The sequence below is a fragment of the Charadrius vociferus genome, unplaced genomic scaffold (assembly GCF_000708025.1).
Source record: "Charadrius vociferus isolate BGI_N301 unplaced genomic scaffold, ASM70802v2 scaffold126, whole genome shotgun sequence".
NCBI lineage: Eukaryota > Metazoa > Chordata > Aves > Charadriiformes > Charadriidae > Charadrius > Charadrius vociferus.
In genome coordinates, this window is record NW_009648894.1 from 1,632,091 (window position 1) to 1,653,968 (window position 21,878).

Below are 21,878 nucleotides of genomic sequence, written 5' to 3' on the forward strand. Positions count from 1 at the left end.
TCTCCTTCCTACATCACATGTTGTCTTCTGGCTGAAACAATGGGCATCGTGGGCAGTGCATTGAGTAGCTGTTACCCAGAGTATAAAGGAGGTGATAAATTTCTTCTCAAATGAGTGCTTGAATATTAAGGTCTCTTTCACTTCTGAAATTGTTTGGCATCTTTTTGTGATTTCTACAGTCAGATGCAGTCAGTGTTGAGGGAAATGTTAGTTTGCTCTTTTTTTTTTTCTTTAACACAAGTCTTAATCTTTCAGTATATTTCTATAATTCTTTCTGTAATATTTCTATATTGCTTCTACCCACCTTTCAGCAGTTTCCCACGTTAAAGCCAAATATCAAGTAAACAGTGGTATGGCTTCAACGTGTACACGGCTTTCCCATTTTACGGTTAATATATTGAAGTTACATTGGACTCTATATGGACACATACAAAGATAAAGACTAAGCTTTCCTTTTATCTTTGCCTGTTTCCTTAGAAATGCTGTAATGATAATGACTTTTGGATGCTTTATATTTCTATTTCAACCTTTGTTGTCAATGCTAGAAAATATTAAAAGTTAGCATCTTATTGAAGATATTTAATATAGATTTTTATTTTTATATGTACTTAAATTTTTACCAGAACTTTCATATCATCTGGTTTCTGACAGTATAAACAAGAAATAATAGGAATCAACATCAAATTACGGTAGCGTGATGGAAAGGTCAATACATCACAGTTTACAACCACCTTGTGTCAAATATAGAAGGCATTAAAATACCAATACTATACTCTGACATAGTACAAGAAAAAAATGACACCAATATAAATATTTTCTCATAAATATGCTTGTTAGAAAGAAAAGGGGGAGAATTTAACTCTCTCTTAGCTAATGAAATAATAATCTAAAAAAAATTCTCAGAAATCTTTTGATGAAGTATTTTGTAACCAGGAAATATTAGCTAATGTAAACCTAAAATTCTCCTGCAAATATATTAACTTTGGAAAACTTTTGTCATCTGGTTACCTGTGCTCTTGGAGGAAAGGGAACAGGCAGAGAAGAGACTGAGCTCCCCCAGCCCCACTGCCCTGATAAAGGATGCATGGGATGTGATAACTGCAAACTGAAGCCACAACCTTGTCCGATTCAAACCATCAACTTAAGCTTTGATGGTCCACATTTTCCTGATATGTCCCTCAATCCTTCCCCTTTGGTCAAGAGAATGCTTTTGGAGGTCTTCTAGTGCCCTACCTGTTTTTTGACCACTAGGTTGGGGTTTCTCTCTGTACAGAGAGGTCCTCTAAAGAAAGGTCACTGAATTGACAGATCCTGGACAGATGGTGTTGGAGAGCTGAAAAATAATGCTTTAAATGAGTAAAAGGTCCAACGTGTCTATGAGACTCTGTTTTGGCATACAGATGCTGCACAGCATTTATGGGCATAAAAATGGAAAGGAATGTGTGAGCTGCTGCTTTTTGAACTTCAAATTTCAGTATGGTGTACTAATCATTGGGATGCTTATCCCTCTAAGGAACTGGAATTTCCCTCTCTGGTTTGCTTTTTTAGTTTGTTTGTTTTTAGAAGGATTTAGAAAGAAATCAGAACTCTTTGATTAAATGGAGTTGTTTGTTTTCTAACCAGATTTAGTTTTCACACTAAATGAAAAACAAAGTAAAGGGTATTTCATAAGTCCATTTAAGTGCTTAATCAGGGATTCTCAAACAATTTGTAGAAGATACACAGATGAGTTAACACTTTAAAAATTGAGAAATGTCCAACAATTAATTACATCAGGGCTTGAACTTTCTGTATGGGAAAGTTCAGCTGATAAATTTTTGATCCATTTTCAGACATTACAACAATTACTTCTCTGAAATGAGTAATTCACAGCATGAGATTACTTGGTAAAACTACCAAATTGAAGCTCAGCCTGATTTTTTGGATAGGTGTTCAACTTTTTTTAACACACCTATTCTTTCCCTCGATACTAATTCCCATTTACTATATTCAGTTCTTTGTGTTCTTCTGAATGTTTTGAAGGGGGAAATACAGTGAAGATTCTTTTATGTATGCCCATTCTTTGCTACATTTTGAAAGATAGTTGAAATATTAAGCTATTAACAAAGTCAAGTGTGGCTATGTGGCTCAGTTGCTTATGTTGAATTTTTTATATCCATTAAAATGTTGTGAATTTCCCTCTGAAATTAATTAGCATTATTGCACTGGCACAGGAATGTCTCTATATAGGTAATGTCTGCAGTACAGAGGTAAAATTAATTATTTTCAAAGGGTAAATATCAAGATTTTAATGACATATATTGTGTTTGCCAACTAAGAAGTTTTCCATAGGATAATTTTCCAAATGAGCCTGAGACCTTGCAGCTACTGGCAGGGGAGCCTGCATGTATTCTGTTGAGTTTCATCACTTGCATAAGATCTACATTGATAGCCAGATTTATTCACTCTTATACATGTTGAACAACATCTTGTTTTACACTTGTTCCCATCGACTTCTTGAGGACTCATTTGAAAAAAGAAAAAAAAGAAGGGGAGTACCTTGGTGGAATAGGAAACAGGAATTCAAGGAGGGGTCAGATGATCAAATTGCACAATGAAGAAACTGCTAACTTGGCTGAAGATCACTCAAAGAACAAAGATGGTGGGTTAGGAGGAGAACAACTGAGCAGAGTAAGCGAGATTGATAATATAGGTTTATGGAAAGTTTTGGAATACCTTGTGACTGTATATTACTTACTTGGTTTAAAATACATCTAGGGTGTCTAAGAAATCTTTTACTTTAAAAGTCACAGCTTGACAAACTGAACAGATGATTGCATGTACATTAACTGGCTCTGCTACAAAAGATGTATTTACAGAAGGTGCAGATACTCTAACATGTAAACTATACACAAACAGAATGATTTCTTATTCCTTTCTTCAAACTCTTCCCTCTATAGAATGTGCATCTACCTGTAAATTCTGCACAGGTTGCTATACCAGACAGCTTAAAGGATTCAAGACAGAGACATTGCTTTGTTCTGTGAGCAAACATGGTGCAAGTTAATATCAGCTACAGACAGTAGAAGAAAACTTTCCTTTTAAACAACAACATGGATAGGTCACAAATATACCAGTCTTGTAGTCCTAAGTGTAAAAATTTCCATGATAGGAGTGAAGGTGAACAAGAATGCTCTACACACACTTATCCAGCCCTTTCTGATCCTTCCATTTCCTCTTACTTTCCCCACACATTCTTAATATTCTTGTAATTACATACTGCACCAGGTTTAATGGCTAGCACTCAGTGAAGTGTATCATACAGCGGACTTCAATCTAGTTCACTAATTTTAACTATGACATTATAGCAAACACTGAAACAAGGGCAAAAAAAATTGCAGTGGCGCCTGCCACCTTAGGGTGCTCTATGGGACCAGTAGTATCTAGGTAGAGATTTGATTTTGGTCTTCCTTCAGGACAAAGACATATCTGACAGAAGACAACAAATAAGAAATGAATGTTTGGGTTTCATCATAGTCCTGATTGTACCCTACCACTGTCTCAAACTGATCTCACTGAGAGGCCTGGGCACATACTGACTACTCGGGGAAGTATGAGGGCTGTAAGTGCTATTGCTTTTCAGACCTCTTTATCACTCTGCTTCTTACAGCCCCCTTGAACACTATTGTAAATACAGTGCTGACACTCTTGGACCCCTGAAGGCTTGAGTTCCCAGAAGCAGTGTAAACTCTGAGTTTTTAAGTGTTTTTGCAAACCTTAAGAGAACAGGGTATTATTTCACCCCCAGGCAAGACTCTGGTAGAATACTCAGCACAAAGGAAAAAAAGAAACCAAAAATTGCTGCATTAAAATAACAGCTTTCCTCAGCAGAAAAGAGGGAAATGAATGAATATTCCAAATGCAGACTTGCTTGAAACATCTGTAACTATGTAGTTTTCAAAGTTTTCAATTATCGCTTATAGTACATGCAGTTTATTAGGAGAAGTTGTATTAAAATAAAAATGCTTTATTATATTTTATTTTGGGATTATTTTTACCGAAGTGCCCTAAGGCTTGCGTATGTGTTACTCTATTTTGTCCTTATTTTCTGCAATAGTGCACTTCCACATATTTATGCTACTGTCTCAAGGAAGATGTAAATGCATGTAGTAATTATAAAGATGTCTGAATTGCCAAGATACAGTGATAAAATAAAAGCTTCAGCAACACTTCTTTCATCTGCTGCTGAATGAAAAGAAAAATAAGATTGTGGAGGAGATTCAAATTTCCCCAGATCATTACTCTTCCCCTAGAATCCCACCAGACTGACTTTGGTTCCTCTTGGCTTTATCAGCAGTCCCCAGTGATTTTATTTGTAACGTGTCTGACCTACACCAAATGAAGGTCTACCCCACATTTTGAGATGTATTTCAAAAACATATTTTTCCTCATTCAAAATTATCTGCTTGTATGTGGCTTAGAAAGAGAAAAATTGACTATAAACTACTGGGCATTTCTTTTATAAGAAAGGAAGATTATAATTCTGCTGAGTAGCTAATTCTATTTTATGGGTGGAGCTAGAAATGTTAACTCTGATCATGAGCACTGCTTTCTGGCATGTATTTAATTTCACACAGAATTCACACAGAATTGTTAGGGTTGGAAGGGACCTCTGGAGATCATCTAGTCCAACCCTCCTGCCAGAGCAGGGTCACCTACAGCACGTTACACAGGACAGCAAAAATACCCTTTTCTACCTAAAAATATGTGCATAGGTAACCCATCCCACACACCTCTGATTTCTTATGTAATATTTTTCGTTTTTCAATTATGAATCATATGAACTTCATGTTCTCCAATTAACATGTTAGAAACTATCTGCAGAATGTTATCTTTTCCTGCATAAGTTCCTTCATTCTACAGGACCTTTAGGTACTTCACTTTAAATGAAACAAATTAATTAATAGTTTAGAGCTCAGAATCATCTTTCCTAGCTAAAGAGAAATTGTAGGAATAATCCACCTCTGTGCCTTTTGACATTTGCAGATATTTTACATATAAATCCTTACTAATATCTACAAATACACTGATTCTCTCTTTCTTGCATGCAAGGTCAGGTTTTGGGAAACCCTTGAGAAGTGTGTAATGATTACAGGATTGAACTGTGGCTGATTAACTAGTTAAAGTGCTCCCCTCACTTCTGACCCATGGAAGTGTTAGAACCACACTTAGGCAGGCTGAAACCCTCAGATTGCCCTGAGGAAAGGGGGGTGGAACCCACAGGCCCTCCAGCCCTCACCTATATGACCCTGTGGGTAAAGGCTGACTTCAGCTCTGTATTTTGTTTTGCCAGTCTCCGATGTAAAAATACTAGTGGCCTTTTGAAGGGCTTTTTGGGATTGTGGCTACACACTGATAAATTAAAAGGCATCCTGATATCCAAACAGAAGACGCTATATCTGTGTAAGGAAATATTACCGTTTTAACTCAAACTTAATTATGATTAAATGTTTTGTTTTAATAAAGAAATAAACCTTTCTCTCTGTGCAGGCATACTGAAGAAGGCTGGTATCTGTTTGCAGACAGCTCGAACGGAGAATTTGGTCACACCGCTGACATTGCTACCCCAGTCATCTCCCTTACGGGGCCCAAATGCAAAATCTCATTCTGGAACCACATGAATGGTTCAACAATAGGTTCTCTGGAGGTATGGAGATATTCTTTGTTTTGAGTTGGGTTTTTTTACTGCCTGAAATTGCTGGGACAAAATTCATGCCTTGTCATTTAGTTTCATTAAAGCCTAGACCACTAATAAATGAAAATGAGTAATTAATAATAATCCTCTGCTCTCAATATGTTATGATCTGCAAGAAGCATTAGCTTGAGTAAACTGGGGAAAATGTAACCTTCTACAACAATGAAAAATTATCACCTTTATAGATATACCGTGGTTGGAACTTCCGTACAGGAAAAAGCCTCGGACTAATTGTACGTAAAGTAATCGTATTAAAATTTGCTGTAAAATTTTACAGAAACAGCTTATTCCTCTGAAAGTTTAATATGTATGTTTCAGAGGTTAATTATATTAATGTAAGCAGCATTGAACTATTTCTAGGACATGACAGTAACAAACTTTCTTCCCCATACCGTTTTCTTCACTCCAGTTAAAAAAAAAAAAAAAGGACTTCTGTAAAGGAAATGTAACTCGTTCAGCAGCTTGTACATCAAATGACTCACTACAAAGTGAATGAATGAAGCAAATGTTGTTCTCAATTATTTTTTTTTTTTTTTTGCCACTCACACTTGTAACTTTAATGGGATTTCCCATTAATATTACACAATATCTACAGCATCAGAAATGGATTGAAAAAAATACTCAGGATAAGTTACCCAGTCACCTGTATGAAATTGGGTGTAGGCAGTGTGTAAATTTAATTGTAAAAATAAATTCTCACTAGCTTGGTTACTCTGAATAACAAAATCATAATGAAAATCTGGTAGAATTCAAGTGTTTTGAAGATGCAATTAAAATGTGTGTTGACATTAGAACTGAAATCTAAGATGAGGTGTCCTTCACCCCATGCATGTGAATTGCTAGACATTCAGAGGAAGCATGTTTTGTGTTTTCTTGAATTTTTCTTAAACAATTTTTAAAAAGACCACTGAATTGCTCCCAAGTAAGTAGAGATCTTTCTAGGCTGCTCAGCAAGTAGTTAAATTTTAATTCACCAGAATTAGTGGGAAATGAGAGTATAAAGATGATTTGTCCTCAGTTTTAAGACTCAGATCAATTTCCTTTGAGACTTCTTTGCATTTACTCTGGAGTTCGGCATTTCTTTGGCATATAGGAACTCACGTTAATCGGAATCAAGCATTTTGTAGAAATTAACAGCAAATTCTATGGACCCATGCCCAGTATTACTACCACAAAATGCAAACGCATATAGATTTTAATTTGTTCTCATTTTCAACACAGGAGGCTACAATTTCCCTCTATTTCTTAACTGATTCCCCCCCCCACTTGATTGATTTTAAGATGTACCAAAGGAAAATCACCAAATCTTTGCATTTTAAACTTTGTTAATAATTACCTGGTTTCAGTTGGTTAATTAAGCAATTAGTAATGAATGTAGGAATAATTCAGAATATAAAATTATTTAGGTAATTTCTCATTTTCTTCTAACAGTGCTAAGTGTTATATGAATATGAATCTTTCTGTGCTTAAAAATCACTAAAGGCCTTTTATCCATCTCTTCCCCCAAGACTACCACATTTTATTCACAAGTTTGTATTTTTTGCATGTTAGTCTGCCTCTGTGCTGTCAAATATTATGTAGGATTTGTTGAAGTCTTTCCTGCTGTTTGCATGAATGGCTGTCTTCCTGTGTTTTTAATGACTTTCTTAAGCATTGATTAGCTGTCGCTTTATTGTCGCTTTAGTTCACTTAGGTTTGAATATTTGTTGGAACCATTTTGTCTGGTTTCTGCACTCTAACTTGGCATGGGCAACTCTACCAAACTTATAGATATGCTTTTTCAATAACTTGTAACATAATCAAAATGCATAGGGCTTCAAAGTGCATTAGGGCACATGGAAGCTTTGTATTTTGATAGCACACAAATTTATGGGCATATTTAACTCTAAAATTATAACCTTTAGCATGATATTATAGAAAATATGAATTTCTGATGAAGGATTTGGATTTATAATTCAGCAGGTAATTTGCAGTGTATGTAAAAACATGTGTGTATGTGTCAAGTCACACACATTTATATCTATATTCATATAAATACATAATTTGTGTGTGAGTGCAAGAAAAACATTTTCTTATTCAGCACCGTTTATTCTCTCAAATAATATCTTTAATCCCTGTTTCTCTCCAATTTATTTTTTTCCCCTTAAAACTCATTTCTTCTGCAGGCAGGTCTTGTCTGTAAAGCCAGGTGTCACTTTGTTTTTCTATTCAATTTAATATACTACACCTGTTTATTTTGTTCCTCTGAAATGAAAGCTCTTCAGTGTGAGGATATTCTATTTGCTTGGCAGAACTCACCTGTTATGCAATATCATGTACACCCATGGGACTGCATAAATTTTCAAAAAAACTCCACTTTTTTCATTAAGATGAAAAATGCCTGGGATGTGCTAAGGAGATTACACAGAGTAGCCATAAATCCTTGAAAGCAGAAGTGGCTCAGGCAACTGGTGAACTGATATTTAGCTCTGCGAGTACTGGCTAGAGACACAGCTTGGCACACTTCATCAAACACCCATCTTGTCGTTATTGTCAGCTCAGTTGAATTTGGATGCCCAAGAGGTTGGAGCAAAGCATATTTAGGACTTTGTGTTCATGTCAAAAAGTGTCAGCTTTCCCCAATTCTATGGCGGTTCACAGAGGTAGGGGTATTTACAAGTCTTCCACAGCTCAAATAGATAAAATTTTGTCTTTAGAAGAAAAGAACAAGTTTTTATTTGTAGAAGAAAAAACTAATATATTTTTCAGTAGCTCTTGTTGTTAATGCTTTTCCCATGTTTTTCAAATGGATCCCGACAATTAAGGAGCAATTTTTATTTGCAGCTAGCCACTCTCGTTAAATGAATGGGACAAGTTAGTCCAGGCAAGGTTCTGAACTGATTGTTTTTATGAGGAGATCAGGAAATCTTAAAGCATTATTTTCTTAGACTAGTCATTTACACTGGCAAATTCTTTTGCATCATATAAGACGTTAGGAAAAGGCCAGTCACTGGGAGAGGCTCCCCAGGGAAGTGGTAATGGCACCAAGCCTGTCAGAGTTCAAGCAGTGTCTGCACTATGCTTTCAGCCATATGGTTCTCAGCCATATAGTTTCATTTTAAGTAGTCCTACGAGGAGTAGGGAGTTGGACTCGATGATCCTTATGGGTCCCTACCAACTCCAGAATTCTATGATTCTGTGATACTTAATGGTGGTATAGAGATAAGTTGTACAACATACTCTCATACTTTTGTATACAATTAAGGAACCTAAAGCGAGTTGGTAACGGCAAGATTTTTTGTGACCTAGATTTATTTCCTTTTTAGGTACTCTGTAAAACCGGTAACAAGACTTCTAAACTGTGGACTCAAACTGGCAGCCAAGGTCCCCAGTGGAACAGAGCAGAAGTGTTCTTAGGAATCCGTTCAAATTTTCAGGTATGTATTCCTGTATTATGTTCTCTTTAGACAGCTGGCTTTAGGTACCTTTATATTACGCATTCTTCACCTTCTCATTTCTCTTTTTGCACCCTCCCTTTCTGAATAGCAAAAGCCATCTTTTTAGCTGGCTGATCGGTTGTCCAAGCTGGACACAAGGTTTTGGAAATTTCTCACTTCCCTTCAGTCTCAGACTGATATCTATTTTTAAGACTGAGAATCTCTTCTATCCTCGAATCTGATTCAGGTTAAACTATTCCACTTCCTTCTCCTTGGTGTGTAGTAGTACTGGTTTATGAAAAAAGAATCTTGAGCATGATGTTTGCTTTGAAATATGAGCTGATTCCTAAGCCTCTTAGAGATACTTAGTCATGGGTATGCCATGCTTAGTTGTTATAAAAGAACAGAGACAGCCAGGAACATATTTAAAAATGTGTTATATCCCTTGGTACTTCTGTCTTGGATGGCTTTTAATGAAACTTTAACATTCTTTTGACATTAATGGGGAAAACTGATGAATGACTCGGACTAGTCTTTTTCATGCTTGCTTTGCAGAAGCAGGTGGAAGCCTGGCTATTAATTCAGGAGAAGTGGGGACTAGTATCTGTTTGTGTTGCTCATTTTCTTTCTTTTTTTTTTTTTTTTTTTGTTCTTGGTTGGTGTTAGAACATGATCCTTCAATAACTATTGTGAAAGATCTGTTGAAGCAGTAGCACAAACTTTCATAGGAATGTTCTATGACAGTAAAAACTGACCGCTTCATATTTCAAGACTTGCAAGGACCGTCGTAGTCTCTGTTCTGTTCATGTTGCATGTATAAGCTTTTCTAGATCTTAACAGTGTCTTACTGTAATAGCGCTGTCATTTTTACTAGGTTGTTTTCAGGGCAAAACGTGGTGTCAGTTACATGGGAGACGTGACGGTGGATGATATTACCTTTGAAGACTGTTCCCCTTTGCTCATCCCAGGCAGACCTTGCACATCAGAGGAATTCACATGTGCCAACAAGTACTGCATCCCAAAGGATAATTTGTGTGATTTTGTAAATGACTGTGCAGATAACTCAGATGAGAGCCCTACTATTTGCAGTAAGTATGGTAGTTCTCTTTAATATAATTATCATAAATAACTGTGCCTGCTGTGAATTGTTATTACTTGAATGCTTCTGGCAGCTCATCAGCTAAGAAAGCAAACAAGAAGGTAATAATTTAATTCTAGTCCTTGGCTTTTAAGGATTTTAAATTACTATTATTTAATTTGAAATCATATGATAAAAATAAAAAGAGCTGTTAGTGAATTTCTTAAAATAACTCAGAAAGCAGCTGTCTTTAAAAGCAGAATAAAATTCTCCTGCTTTCCATATGAAAAGAATGTATTAAGGCTGAAAAAATACATCAGGAGTAATACCTTTGGGATATAAGAGACCTATCTCCTTTGATATTTCAAGGATTGTCAGGTATCTTAGCAAATCATTTTAATCTGAATACTGTACAGTTTTGGTTTTACAAGAGATATCAAGAAACAGCATCTGTAGTATTGGATTCAAAGAATGACGTTTCATATCAAATGGGTTCTCCTCTGGAGAAATGGATCACAACATATTGTACTAAAACTTTCTTTTTTTCTAGTACAATTGTGGGAAATGCTCACCCAATCACATCTGCATTGTCTGGTACTGTATGAACAGTTGCCTTATTTTTATTGAGATTATGAGTACAGTTTACCAAATTCTCAGTGAATACATTTCCATGAAGAAAAGGTATGCTGATATCCTATGAAGCTAAGGTACAAGGCAAAGGGACTATGTTTTGCAAATTTTTTTCATACTATTAAACTTCTCAGTGATTTCCAAACCAGGAACAGCATGTCACTAAGCTATATATGGACCAGTTCAGATCTTCTGCAACTAAAAAGGAGGAGTATACCAAGTTGGAATTACCCTCTTGAAAAAGATTCTCATCTTTTGGCTTTTATTTTCTGAAATATTTAAAAGCTGTTTACCCATGACTTTTTTGGGCTTTCCAGATTGTCTGTATTTCCTAGGAAACATCATCAGCCAAGTAAAGACTGAAGCATCAGGGTCAAGATCATTCAAACAGGCTGATGGGATTTAGTTTTTGGAATGGCCTAAAATATTTAATTCTGATTCCTCATTGGAAAAGAGATGAACTGAAACAGTCCCACAAAGAAAATGGTTACCCAAAGTGCTTTTTTTAGTTATTATTTTTAAGTTTAAAAACAGTAAAAAATTACAAAGAAGAAAAAACAACTTTCCTGACTGCTTTTTAACAGGAAGATTTACAATGAAGTATTAAGGAGCCTTAAGAGCACAGGGGTAACTACTGGGGTGAAACTTCTGTATCAACATGGATTTTGCCTCAGATAAAAAATTAATCACATTTCATAACATCTAATTGTGTTGTAAAATGCTTGGTGGCCAATTATGACTTTCTTTGTTAGGTCTGGGAGTGCTTTATTCAATAGTATTTTCAGTAACAGTGTCAGGAATTAGATTAATTTTCGCTTCTTTTTTTTTTTTTTTCCTTTTTTCTTTCCTTTTTTTTTAGTTTTGAAATAGGTATGCTGCTTTAAATCTCCACTATGTTTTGGAGAATTTGAGGATTGTTTTATTGGTGCTGCCTCTGCCTTATATATTTAATAAAGTAGAAATACATAATATATCACTTGCAGAAAATACACCTAACAGAAAAATGCTAGTTCTGTTTTCACAGCTTTTTCATGAGACAGGCTGCCTTTGAAGAGAACATGATAAGAAGCGTGTATTTCCACTCTTTGTGAAGTTCTTTTTTAATTCTTTGCAGCCATCAGAGAAGAGTTGTTTGCCCATGCTGAACCATAGAACCATAGGTTGAAAATCTCAAACTCAGAAGCTTGGGAAAGGCTTTAGCAGGGCAAAGCATGACAGACCAAAGCACAGAAAACAAGAAATGGGCAGTTTTGCCCAGACATGACAATTGTGTCTAAAAAACATGAAAACTGCAGCTTTAAGACCTGTCCATAGTACCTTTTAGCAGTAGGCCTTGATTGCAAGCTCTGACTGTAGATGTTGTTTGCGATGTGTGCCAAGAGTCATCATATATTAGTCAACGAAATCTTTCTGCACCATCTTGAAAGAAACTAGTCCCGAATCTCTAATATTGCTGAAACTCCAGAGTGTTAATGGGACTATGTCACATGATGACACTCACCAAGTCTAATTAGCAACTTCTAGACAAAGCCAGTGCTGCTGAGATATAAACTATGCCTCATAAAGCTGGTAAATTACTATTGAGAGATCTGTGCCTTGGTTTCATTTGCTTTGTAGAGGGCTCTTTTTAGCTACTTGCATGATGTCAGTGTCGTAAAATAAGTCAAGTACACATTTTAACAGATATACTGATTCGTCAAAAGTTTAGAAAGTATTCCATTAGATACTGAATGAGTGATCTACGCTTACAGTTTTCTTTAAGTATAATGTCACTAGTAATATTTTCTTACTACAAGTATATGAGAACAGAATAAACTACAAAAGTGCTGGGGAGGTAATGGGTGGTAGCACTCTTTCAACCTTGTTCAGAAACTGCTGGGGATTGCCTTATGCTGCTTGGGGTTATCACTGTGTCAGAGGAAGGTCTCTGAGGCAGCTCTGGTTAGATTGAGTGGGGCATGTCTCCTTGAGGTAGAAAGTGTGTTTTATGACATCTAGTAAATTAAATTTTATCAAAAAGGCTGTGGGGCAGTGGTGTTTTTCCATTCTGAAATATGGATTAGTGCCAGTGCAGATGGCTGTACTTGGTAGGTGTTTGGTGTTGTCTGAGCTTGGTTAATGTTTGGTTTAGCTCTTCAGTGTGCTTCTGAACCAAATCTCTCAGTTATTGCTGTTTATTATGATTTGGGTTGTGTTGTAGAGTGCGCTCAAACATATGAACTAGGCTCCTTTCATTTGAAAGTAAATTGAAAGATGAGCTCTAGGAGGACATCAAATGTATTCTAACTACTAGTGATCATTCAACCCACAGGATCAGTCTATACCACCTCAGTCCTCTTTCCTCCACTGCCCCCGCCAAATGCCATCAGGTCCTCAACATCAGGTGTTTTGCTCTACAGCTCTGCTTCTATAGCTCTGTACCTCTTGTTCGTCTAGGCATAGGTGTTGGGAATAATATGACTTAAAATAGTTTAAATTTTGCTCCATTTACTATTTTTCGCCTAGGCATAGCTGTTGGGAATAATATGACTTAAATGGAGCAAAATTTAAACTATTTTAATTACTTGGTTTATTACAAAGATTCATTAGATCTTTTGTGATCAATATAATACAATTCATACACCTACTGTTAAATGATGTTCTTAAATTCTTAAGCTCTCATCCCGTAGACTAATTCAGCAGCCGTGTGTCACTGCTCCACAGACAAAAGGATTAGCTCTGCTTTTGTACTTCATTACCAAGAGTTCACAGTTCTTCAAAGAAGTGTCTGCTACCAAAGATTTAATACACAAGAGCACAGTCATCTGCTGGAACTTGAGCTTCTAAGCAGGCTGCCTAAGTTCTCTTTTTCATCAGTGGAGTGACTCAGTTCTAGGCTGAAGTTCATATAATTTATAATCAGTTGTTTGAGTTAGATTAGATGACTTGTCTTACAGACATGACTATTTTTCTTTGTTGACTATAGAGATCCTACAAGGACATCTAAATATAGCTTAGGTAACACACAATTTATACAGCATTAGCAGGGATGTTCCGTGCTCATGCCTTAAGGCCTTGATTCTTGAAAACATGCCTTTAAAATAAAATGGTCAGTTGCATGCATGAATTTTATTGACTTGAGGTGGAATTTCTAAGTAATTGAAGGAATTTTACTGGGATCATGAAATATTAAGCAATCAAATGATAGTACAGCAAAAGAGGAGAAGTGACAAATTTTATGGGCAATTACATTCAGTTGAGGTAAGCCACAACCTATGTTTTGCATAAATGATAATCATATCATTTAGCACATCAGGTTTGGGTTTTTTTTTAAATTGTTATTTCAGGTGGCATCATATTTGCAGACAAAGGTAAAAGATAGTGAAACTAATTTTGCGAAGTGGTCCATATTTTGAAGAAAATGTTTCTAGCTTCTTTTCCACCCTTCTGACCTCCACAAAGAAAAATTCACGGAAGAAGTCTTTCATCTGATTTCAGCCTGAAATTTTAGAGGTAGCTGTCTGTACAGTTTTGGTCCATGTGTAAATTCCATGGATTTTAGCTCCTTGGCCTCATTACTGAGCGTTCTGACCAGCTGCTAATTAAATAAAGCTACTTTTAAGGGGCTGAACTTTATCAGACCCCAGAAGAGGCTCAGATTCTGTTTACATTTTACAAGAGAGCTTTTGTCATGTCTTATATTGTCAGATCAAACAATCCACACAGTTTCCAAATTTATCTTCAAAGCACTTTGCTTTCCAGCAATAATAGTAAGAATATTCAGGGCACAGTTAAAAGTCTCTTGAGGGCTCTGCCAAAATTCCAGCTTATTTCAGCAAGTTTAATCTTACTTGGTAATCATTATAATGAAGTTATAGATGCATAGAGAAAAAAATATACACAGCTTAAACTTAAACTTCTGGAGTGATGCAAGACACTTAACCTTAATTTATGTGACTCACCATGCCAGCTGTTTTGACATTCAAGATGGGAAAATCGGTAAAGAGCATGCATGTTTTTCATATAAAAATCAACCAAAATTATGACAGCTTTCTCTTTTTCTAGGCATTAAATACAATTTAAGGAGAAATGTGGATAATCATCTACATTTGCATATTGGCTAAGAAAATTACATGTGTGAATTCTTCTGGAAATGTGCAAAAGTAAACTAACTATGGGTGTGATTCAGCTCAAAGTTAGCACACCTGCATTTATGTTTTACCTGTTTGTGTCTGTATGGAGGTTTTGTCTTTTTGGTGCTTAATACATTCATTTGGATGAGTTTCTGTTCCCTAAATATAGGCATTTGTTATCGTTCTCACCTGACGTTAATAGGTTCCTCCAAAAAGAGGCTAGTTTTTTGCAGGTGTCTTGGATGCCCTATGGAGGGCACCAATTGACCTCTGCCTGTAAGACCCTAAAGAGCTATTCAGCTTGACCTAAAATAGATTGCTATATTTGGTTGCTTTTATACCAAGGACTCTGCTGAGTTTAATGAGAGCAGACACCTACCTCAAAAATATTCAGTTTTATCTTATCCTATTATTATATCCTAGAACATTAAAATCTTCTGTTTAATAAGATACATGGATATTCTATTTTTTATTGAAGCATTATTTTTTTTTTAAATGGATTTGAGTACTAGGTTGTAGTATATGTACCTAATTAACTTCTTGAAAAAAAATATCTCTTTTCATGTGTGTGCAAATGTCTTTCAGGAACATCTGTTGGGCATTGCAATTTTGAGTTTGATCTTTGTGGATGGACACAGGATGAAAATGATGATTTTGACTGGAACCTCAGAACTAGCAGTACTAGAAAAATGGGCACTGGACCAGCTACTGATCATACATTACAAGAGCCAACTGGTCATTATATTTTTATAAAGAGTTCATTTCTCCAGCTGCCAGGACAGAAAGCTAGGATTTCTAGTCCTCTCCTAAGCAGAAGGAATAAAGACTGCAAGGTATGTGTGGGTGTGGTACTAGCCAGAACGCAGAATTTGATTTCTAGATTGCACAAAGGTAATATTTGTAAATTGAATAGAGATGATCACTGAAATACTTCTTGAGAAAAAACAAGCGCATTGTAGAAGAGTCAAGGCCTAATCTTATTTCCTTGAAATCATAAGAAAACTTGTATCTTGTTGCGGGAGAAGAATGATTTCTGTAAGTTAATAAGTAGTCTGAGAGATTCGGATGAAAATGACCGTAAACACAGTGTCTGATTTAGAATATGTCTTATGTGGCACCAGCCCTGAGTAGCATAATGCTATGTAATAGTTTGTGATTTTATGGAGAAAATGTGTATAAATACAGTTACGATTGGCTTTCAAAGAGTACAACTACAAATGGAAGGATGTGTGACAGAAGGCTTTATCACCGACTTTCCTCTAGAGAATGGAGAAAAGTAAGCCTTTATTTTCCAAAACATTACAGCACAGTGATTGAAGCTTGATCATATCTCTGCAAACCTGTATTAAAAGGGTTTCAAGTTTTGATGCATCTTTTCACAGTCTTTTCTAAATTGACAACTTGTATCTTCATAAGACATCTTTCACAACATATCTATCAGAAGCTGCTGGAGGAACAACATGCAGAAAAAGTGAATTTTTCAGAAAGTTGAACTATGCATTACTTTGAAATCGTATTTTCCCAAATTTTCATAATCTTTAAGTGTCAAGGCAAAAATGAGTGGTATCTTAGATTCTATCATCAGTGTCAAACACAAAATGGAAGTTTAAACATTAATAGTTGCCAGTAATTCTAATTAATAATAAAATTATTAATAGTTTTAAAACAGTAATTAGAAATAGAGTTAATGAAATATCTATGTATATTATTTATATGGAGAGGGATATTGCACATAAATGGAGCTGGTGTGACAGGGAAGAACAAGTGGTCTAAGTAGCATGCCAGCCTAGAATCTAGGGTAAAGAATTTTGGCACTACTGTGAGTAAAAACAACATTCAGGTTCTTATTTTACTAATTATTTTGCTATCAACACATGAAGATCTGTGAAACCTGGCAACAGGAATGATTGTTGGCTACCTGCTTTACCCAGTTAAATAAGCTTAAGACTTCTATAATGATCGGCCCATAAAATAGCCACTTTGCTCTCCAGCATTTGGATACATTGGAATTCTTACTCCATCTGTTTGTTGGTGATACTGATCTAGTAATTTGTCTGAGAGATAATATCAGTGTCTTTATATTTATGGAAGATCTAAAAATTTATTGAGTTTCTGCCTGTAAAATAGGATAATAACCATTTTACATTAGATTTTTGTCCTCAGCAGTCTCATTTTGCAAGTTCTCCTGTACCCATCTATCTAACTGGCTCTCTCAAGAGGATAATCTTGGTGAAGAGAAGTCATATTTTAAAAATTCTTTGAATTGAACTCGTTGCATGATCACCACACTATGCTCATCAAATGAAGGTTACCTTAGACTGAAATAGTCCTAAACAGTTTTATTGTATATGCAGATGACATCTCTGTTCAAAAAATGTCCAGTCATTTGCCTCTGGGTCCATTTATCTCCTACTCATGAGGGAAATCGAAACTTGTAAAGAGTTTGTCTGAAACTTGGAAAGAGTTTTGCTTACACTTGAAATTTCTAAGCGCTTTATTTGATTGAAATTCTGGCTTTTTGAAAACTCCCAAAACTCTTTATAGGTAAAAAAAGTCAGGAAGTATTAAACATAAATGGCTGAATTTTATGATCCAAACTAAACTTCACTTATTTCAATATGTCAGTAGAAAAACTTAATTTAGCCATTATAAAATATCTTCAAAATTTGAGCCAAGGTCTCATGTTTTCTAAGTTAATTTTCTACATTACCTAAAATACTTATATTTAAAAAAATCCCGCTTACATGAGCTTGCAGATATTTGCTTTTTTCTTTGGCATCATATTTGAAAACATCTCTTTCTAAACCTTATCTGGTTTTATGCTTTAAAAAACTTTTCCACTACTTCTATCTATGAAGAGTAAAACATATGCAAATAAATGTAGAGTAACGGAGAATGACAGGTTCACATCTGAATATTTATTATGTATCACACATTAAATGCAATCAAATGCTTGAAACATAACTACTGAAAACAATTTCTTTTGTCACACTGAAAATCCAGCAGGTTTATGCGCCTTCTACAGACAAAACTTCTACATCCATGATATGGGCTGAAACAGCCAGTTGTACTTTTGTACATTTGATAGTGTTTTTTGGAGGCTCTGACCAGTTCTGAGACTTTCATTTAGGCAACTGACCAAGGGAAGTGTAATTTCTGGTAAAGGAAATTGTATGAATTTAAAAAAATATTTCAAGACCCAGAGCATCATCTTAAGAGGCCAGACAGTCTGTTAAAGAATTTTACTCCTTTCTATGAGTTTTTAGAGAAGCAAATGCTACACCATATATTACAACAGACTTAGTTTGGGATTTTAGGCCCATTCAGATTGATAGAATATGTACATTTACATCAGTGGGACAAGAGTTTTATGCAAAGAAAACAAATGTACATCAACAAGTATAAAGGGACATACATCAAAAAAATGGTTTGTTTCCATACAAGAATTTCACAAACTAAGCTGCATCTTCAAAAAGAATAGAAACCCAAGGGAAACATTCTAAATAGAAAGTAAGTGAGACTATGCCAAAATAAATCTGGAAAAGAAAAGGGAGAATTATGCATCAAGGCATCAGTGATGAATAATTATACTATCTGGAAATGTCAACCCATAAAAAAAAACCAGGAAATCTATATATACACAATTGTGGAATAATAAAGAAATTGTGTTGAAAATATTTTAAAAAACCCCAAACCAACAAACCTTTAAATACCTTCTTTGGATTAGTGTTCACTGCAGGACATTGTGTAGAGAATACCAGCTTGAGAGCTGCTCCTTAAAACCGATGTTGAAGTAGCACTGTTGCAGACTAGGGTGCCAAAAGAGATGGTGTTGGAGCAAAGAATTAAATTTAGTTGCAATAAGTAACCAAAAGCATATGGCATACCTTGTGGTTCTGAGGGAATTTAAGAATCAAAACAAAGAATTTCAATAAAAACCATAAAAGTTATCATTAATATCAACAATTCCTTTATGGTATGCATGGCAGAAAGTGGGGGTGGTGGGGGAGGAGGCTGTTTGTTTTTGAAAGTAGTGTATTTTCTGTATATTTTTGCATTGTAAACTTTCCATTTTATTTCAGTATCAGAACATTAGTTATAAACACAACTGGTTGTTATAATTCTTCTAGTTTTTGAAAATCTATGATAAATTCTTCAGGGCAGACCTGAAAAAATTAAGTAGCCAACTGATGGATGACAAGATCCAGAGAACCTTGGAGAGCTAAGACTAGAGAACTAGCCTACGCTCTGGTGCAAAACAAATTAAGTATGGGAATGAATATTTTACATGCATTATAATTCAAGCCTGAGTAATGTGGGACCCCAGCCCTGAAGGCACTTAGATACATGCTTAAAATTAAATTTGTCCGTAATGGTTATCAGGATGACATTACTACTATATAATATATCTAGAATGATGTAATAGAACAGAGGAACAGTATATTGACTCCAATACACAACATTATGCAGCGTAATTGAGATAAGGGTATTGCAAATAAATGTGACATCCAGAAAGTGATGTTGGGGGCTGGGGACAGGCAGATATGAATTCAATGGTCATAAAAGAATGATAAACATACAAAATACAGTCTAATACGTTTGGAAAGGACTGTAGCCGAACAGGAGCAGTGTGGTGTGCAGCTCTATGAAAATATTTGCTAGAATTTAATTACAGTTAGAAAATCAAACAAAAATCAACAGTAGTAAAAAGAAATAGAGATTAATCCTAAAAATGCAAACATAATTATATAGTTTAAAGATATACACATATATTGAATAGACAAACCTCATTTAGAGGATTTTAAGAGAAACAAACTAGTTGCAAGAAAGGAAACATTTCCATACAAGAAAACTATATTTCATAGAATTATAGAATGATTAAGGTTGGAAGGGACCTTAAAGATCATCTAGTTCCATCCCCCCTGCCACAGGCAGGGACATCTCCCACTAGACCAAGTTGCTCAAAGCCCCATCCAGCCTGGCCTTGAACACTTCCAGGCAGGGGGAATCCACAACTTCTCTGGGCAATTTGTTACAGTGCCTCACCACCCTCAGAGCGAAAAAAAAAAATTCCCAATATCTATTCTAAATCTACCCTCTTGCAGTTTGAAGCCATTCCCCCTCGCCCTATTACTACATGGCCTTGTAAAAAGTCCCTCTCCAGCCTTCTTATAGTCACCCTTCAGGTACTGGAAAGCTTCTATAAAGTCTCTCTGGAGCCTTCTCTTCTCCAGGCTGAACAAACCCAACTCTCTCAGCCTGTCCTCATAGGAGAAGTGCTCCAGCCCTCGGATCGTCTTCATGGCCCTCCTCTGGATTAGCTCCAACAGGTCCACGTCCTTCTTACGTTGGGGGCTCCAGATCTGGACATGGTACTCCAGGTGGGGTCTCACCAGAATGGAGTGGAGGGGCAGAATTACCTTCCTCAACCTGCTGGTCACTTCATTGCACAAGATACATTCTGAAAATGAGCATAATAAAACTTTCGAAGGGATTATAGCACAAAGCCCTTGGTGGCTTTACTAATTAATAATTAGAGAAAATCAATTAAATAGAAATGTGAGTTTTTTTAAAAAAATAGTATATTTATGCAATGCAATGGACTGCAGAAACCTATAGAATCCTATAGCACCAGGTAACAAAAAGGGAAGTGACTTTACATTTACATGGGTATCATAATATTTGCTATTATGTTTTTTATAGCTTTAGCAAATAAGATAAAATTTTCATTCTTTAGGGCTCGTGCTATGCATTAGACTAGGAAGAAATTTAAGCCACAGGCATGGTCTCACATATTATAGCATGAATTGTCTTCTTTCAGGGTCTGATGCCATTCTTGGAAATATTCTGATCGTTGTCAGAAACAAGTTATTGAACTAGATTAAGTATTAATTTGATCAAATACAAGTATTCCTTTATTGGTCTTGATTTGAAAATAACTGAGAGAGCAATTAATGGTGATGACTCTTCACAGTGATTTTTTTTAATGTTCTGTATGTACTTGTTCTTACTTTTGTACTTCATAATTTGTTTTCCCCATTTTTACTAAAAAAAGAAAAAAATCACTGTTTTCTTATCCAAGGACCTGTTACGTTTTATTTTAGCTACTGTTTTGCATTTCTGCAGTCCATGTAGAAGTTTTGCTCCCGTATTAGATTAGACTATTTTCTAATTACACACTCTATAATCTAGCACAAACACAGGTCTAACCAGAACAGTGTTCAGTAAACTGAAGTTACTTCCCATATTGTAAATGGCAGTGCTCCATTACTGTTTCTTTATCGAGTATTTTCATTTTTTTTATTTACATGCAAGAGTTATTTAAAACAAATGTGAGATCAGCTGTCACAGTATTGTAATGTTGGGTTCCAAGTTTGTCTTATGGAATAGTTCAAAAATTTTCACTAGTAAGTCTTTTTGTGAGCATTTTAATTAAATAGTTTTTGAATATGTAAAATTGAGGGCTATTCTGAATGCCACTAATGATGCTCCATTTAATAATCAGGATAAATACAATAGCAGAACATGTCTGAAGTCTCCTATTGTATAGTTGATGCTATTGTTCTTTGCTTACAGATACTTTTCCATTACCATATGTATGGAGCTCATGTTGGATCATTGATTGTGTACCAGAGGACTACAGCAAAACATGAAAAAATTCTCTTTAATCTTACTGGAAACCAGGGAAATTTCTGGCAGCGCAAGGTGCTGATCCTGGCTGGAGATGGAGATGAAGACTTCCAAGTTGTCTTTGAAGGGATAGCTGGAAAAGGTCCCAAAGATGGCATAGCACTTGATGACCTCACGTTATCCAAGGAGTGCTTACCATCCCAGGAGTTTTTACCAGCAGAACCCACAATGGTGCCTTCAACAGGTATGTCCCTGCTATGGACAAACAGTCCATGTCT

The 21,878-nt window shown here is 35.7% G+C and overlaps 1 protein-coding gene across 1 annotated transcript in view; it reads left to right on the plus strand.

Annotated features, from left to right (window-relative positions):
* The window catches only part of MALRD1 (MAM and LDL receptor class A domain containing 1), a 268,564-nt gene that overhangs the window by 96,094 nt on the left and 150,592 nt on the right, over positions 1-21,878 (plus strand). Inside the window, exons 21-25 of the mRNA XM_009887147.1 lie at positions 5,530-5,686; positions 9,040-9,150; positions 10,025-10,238; positions 15,556-15,803; positions 21,547-21,844. Of these exons, the coding sequence (XP_009885449.1) occupies positions 5,530-5,686; positions 9,040-9,150; positions 10,025-10,238; positions 15,556-15,803; positions 21,547-21,844 (1,028 nt within the window). The remainder of the gene's footprint in view (positions 1-5,529; positions 5,687-9,039; positions 9,151-10,024; positions 10,239-15,555; positions 15,804-21,546; positions 21,845-21,878) is intronic.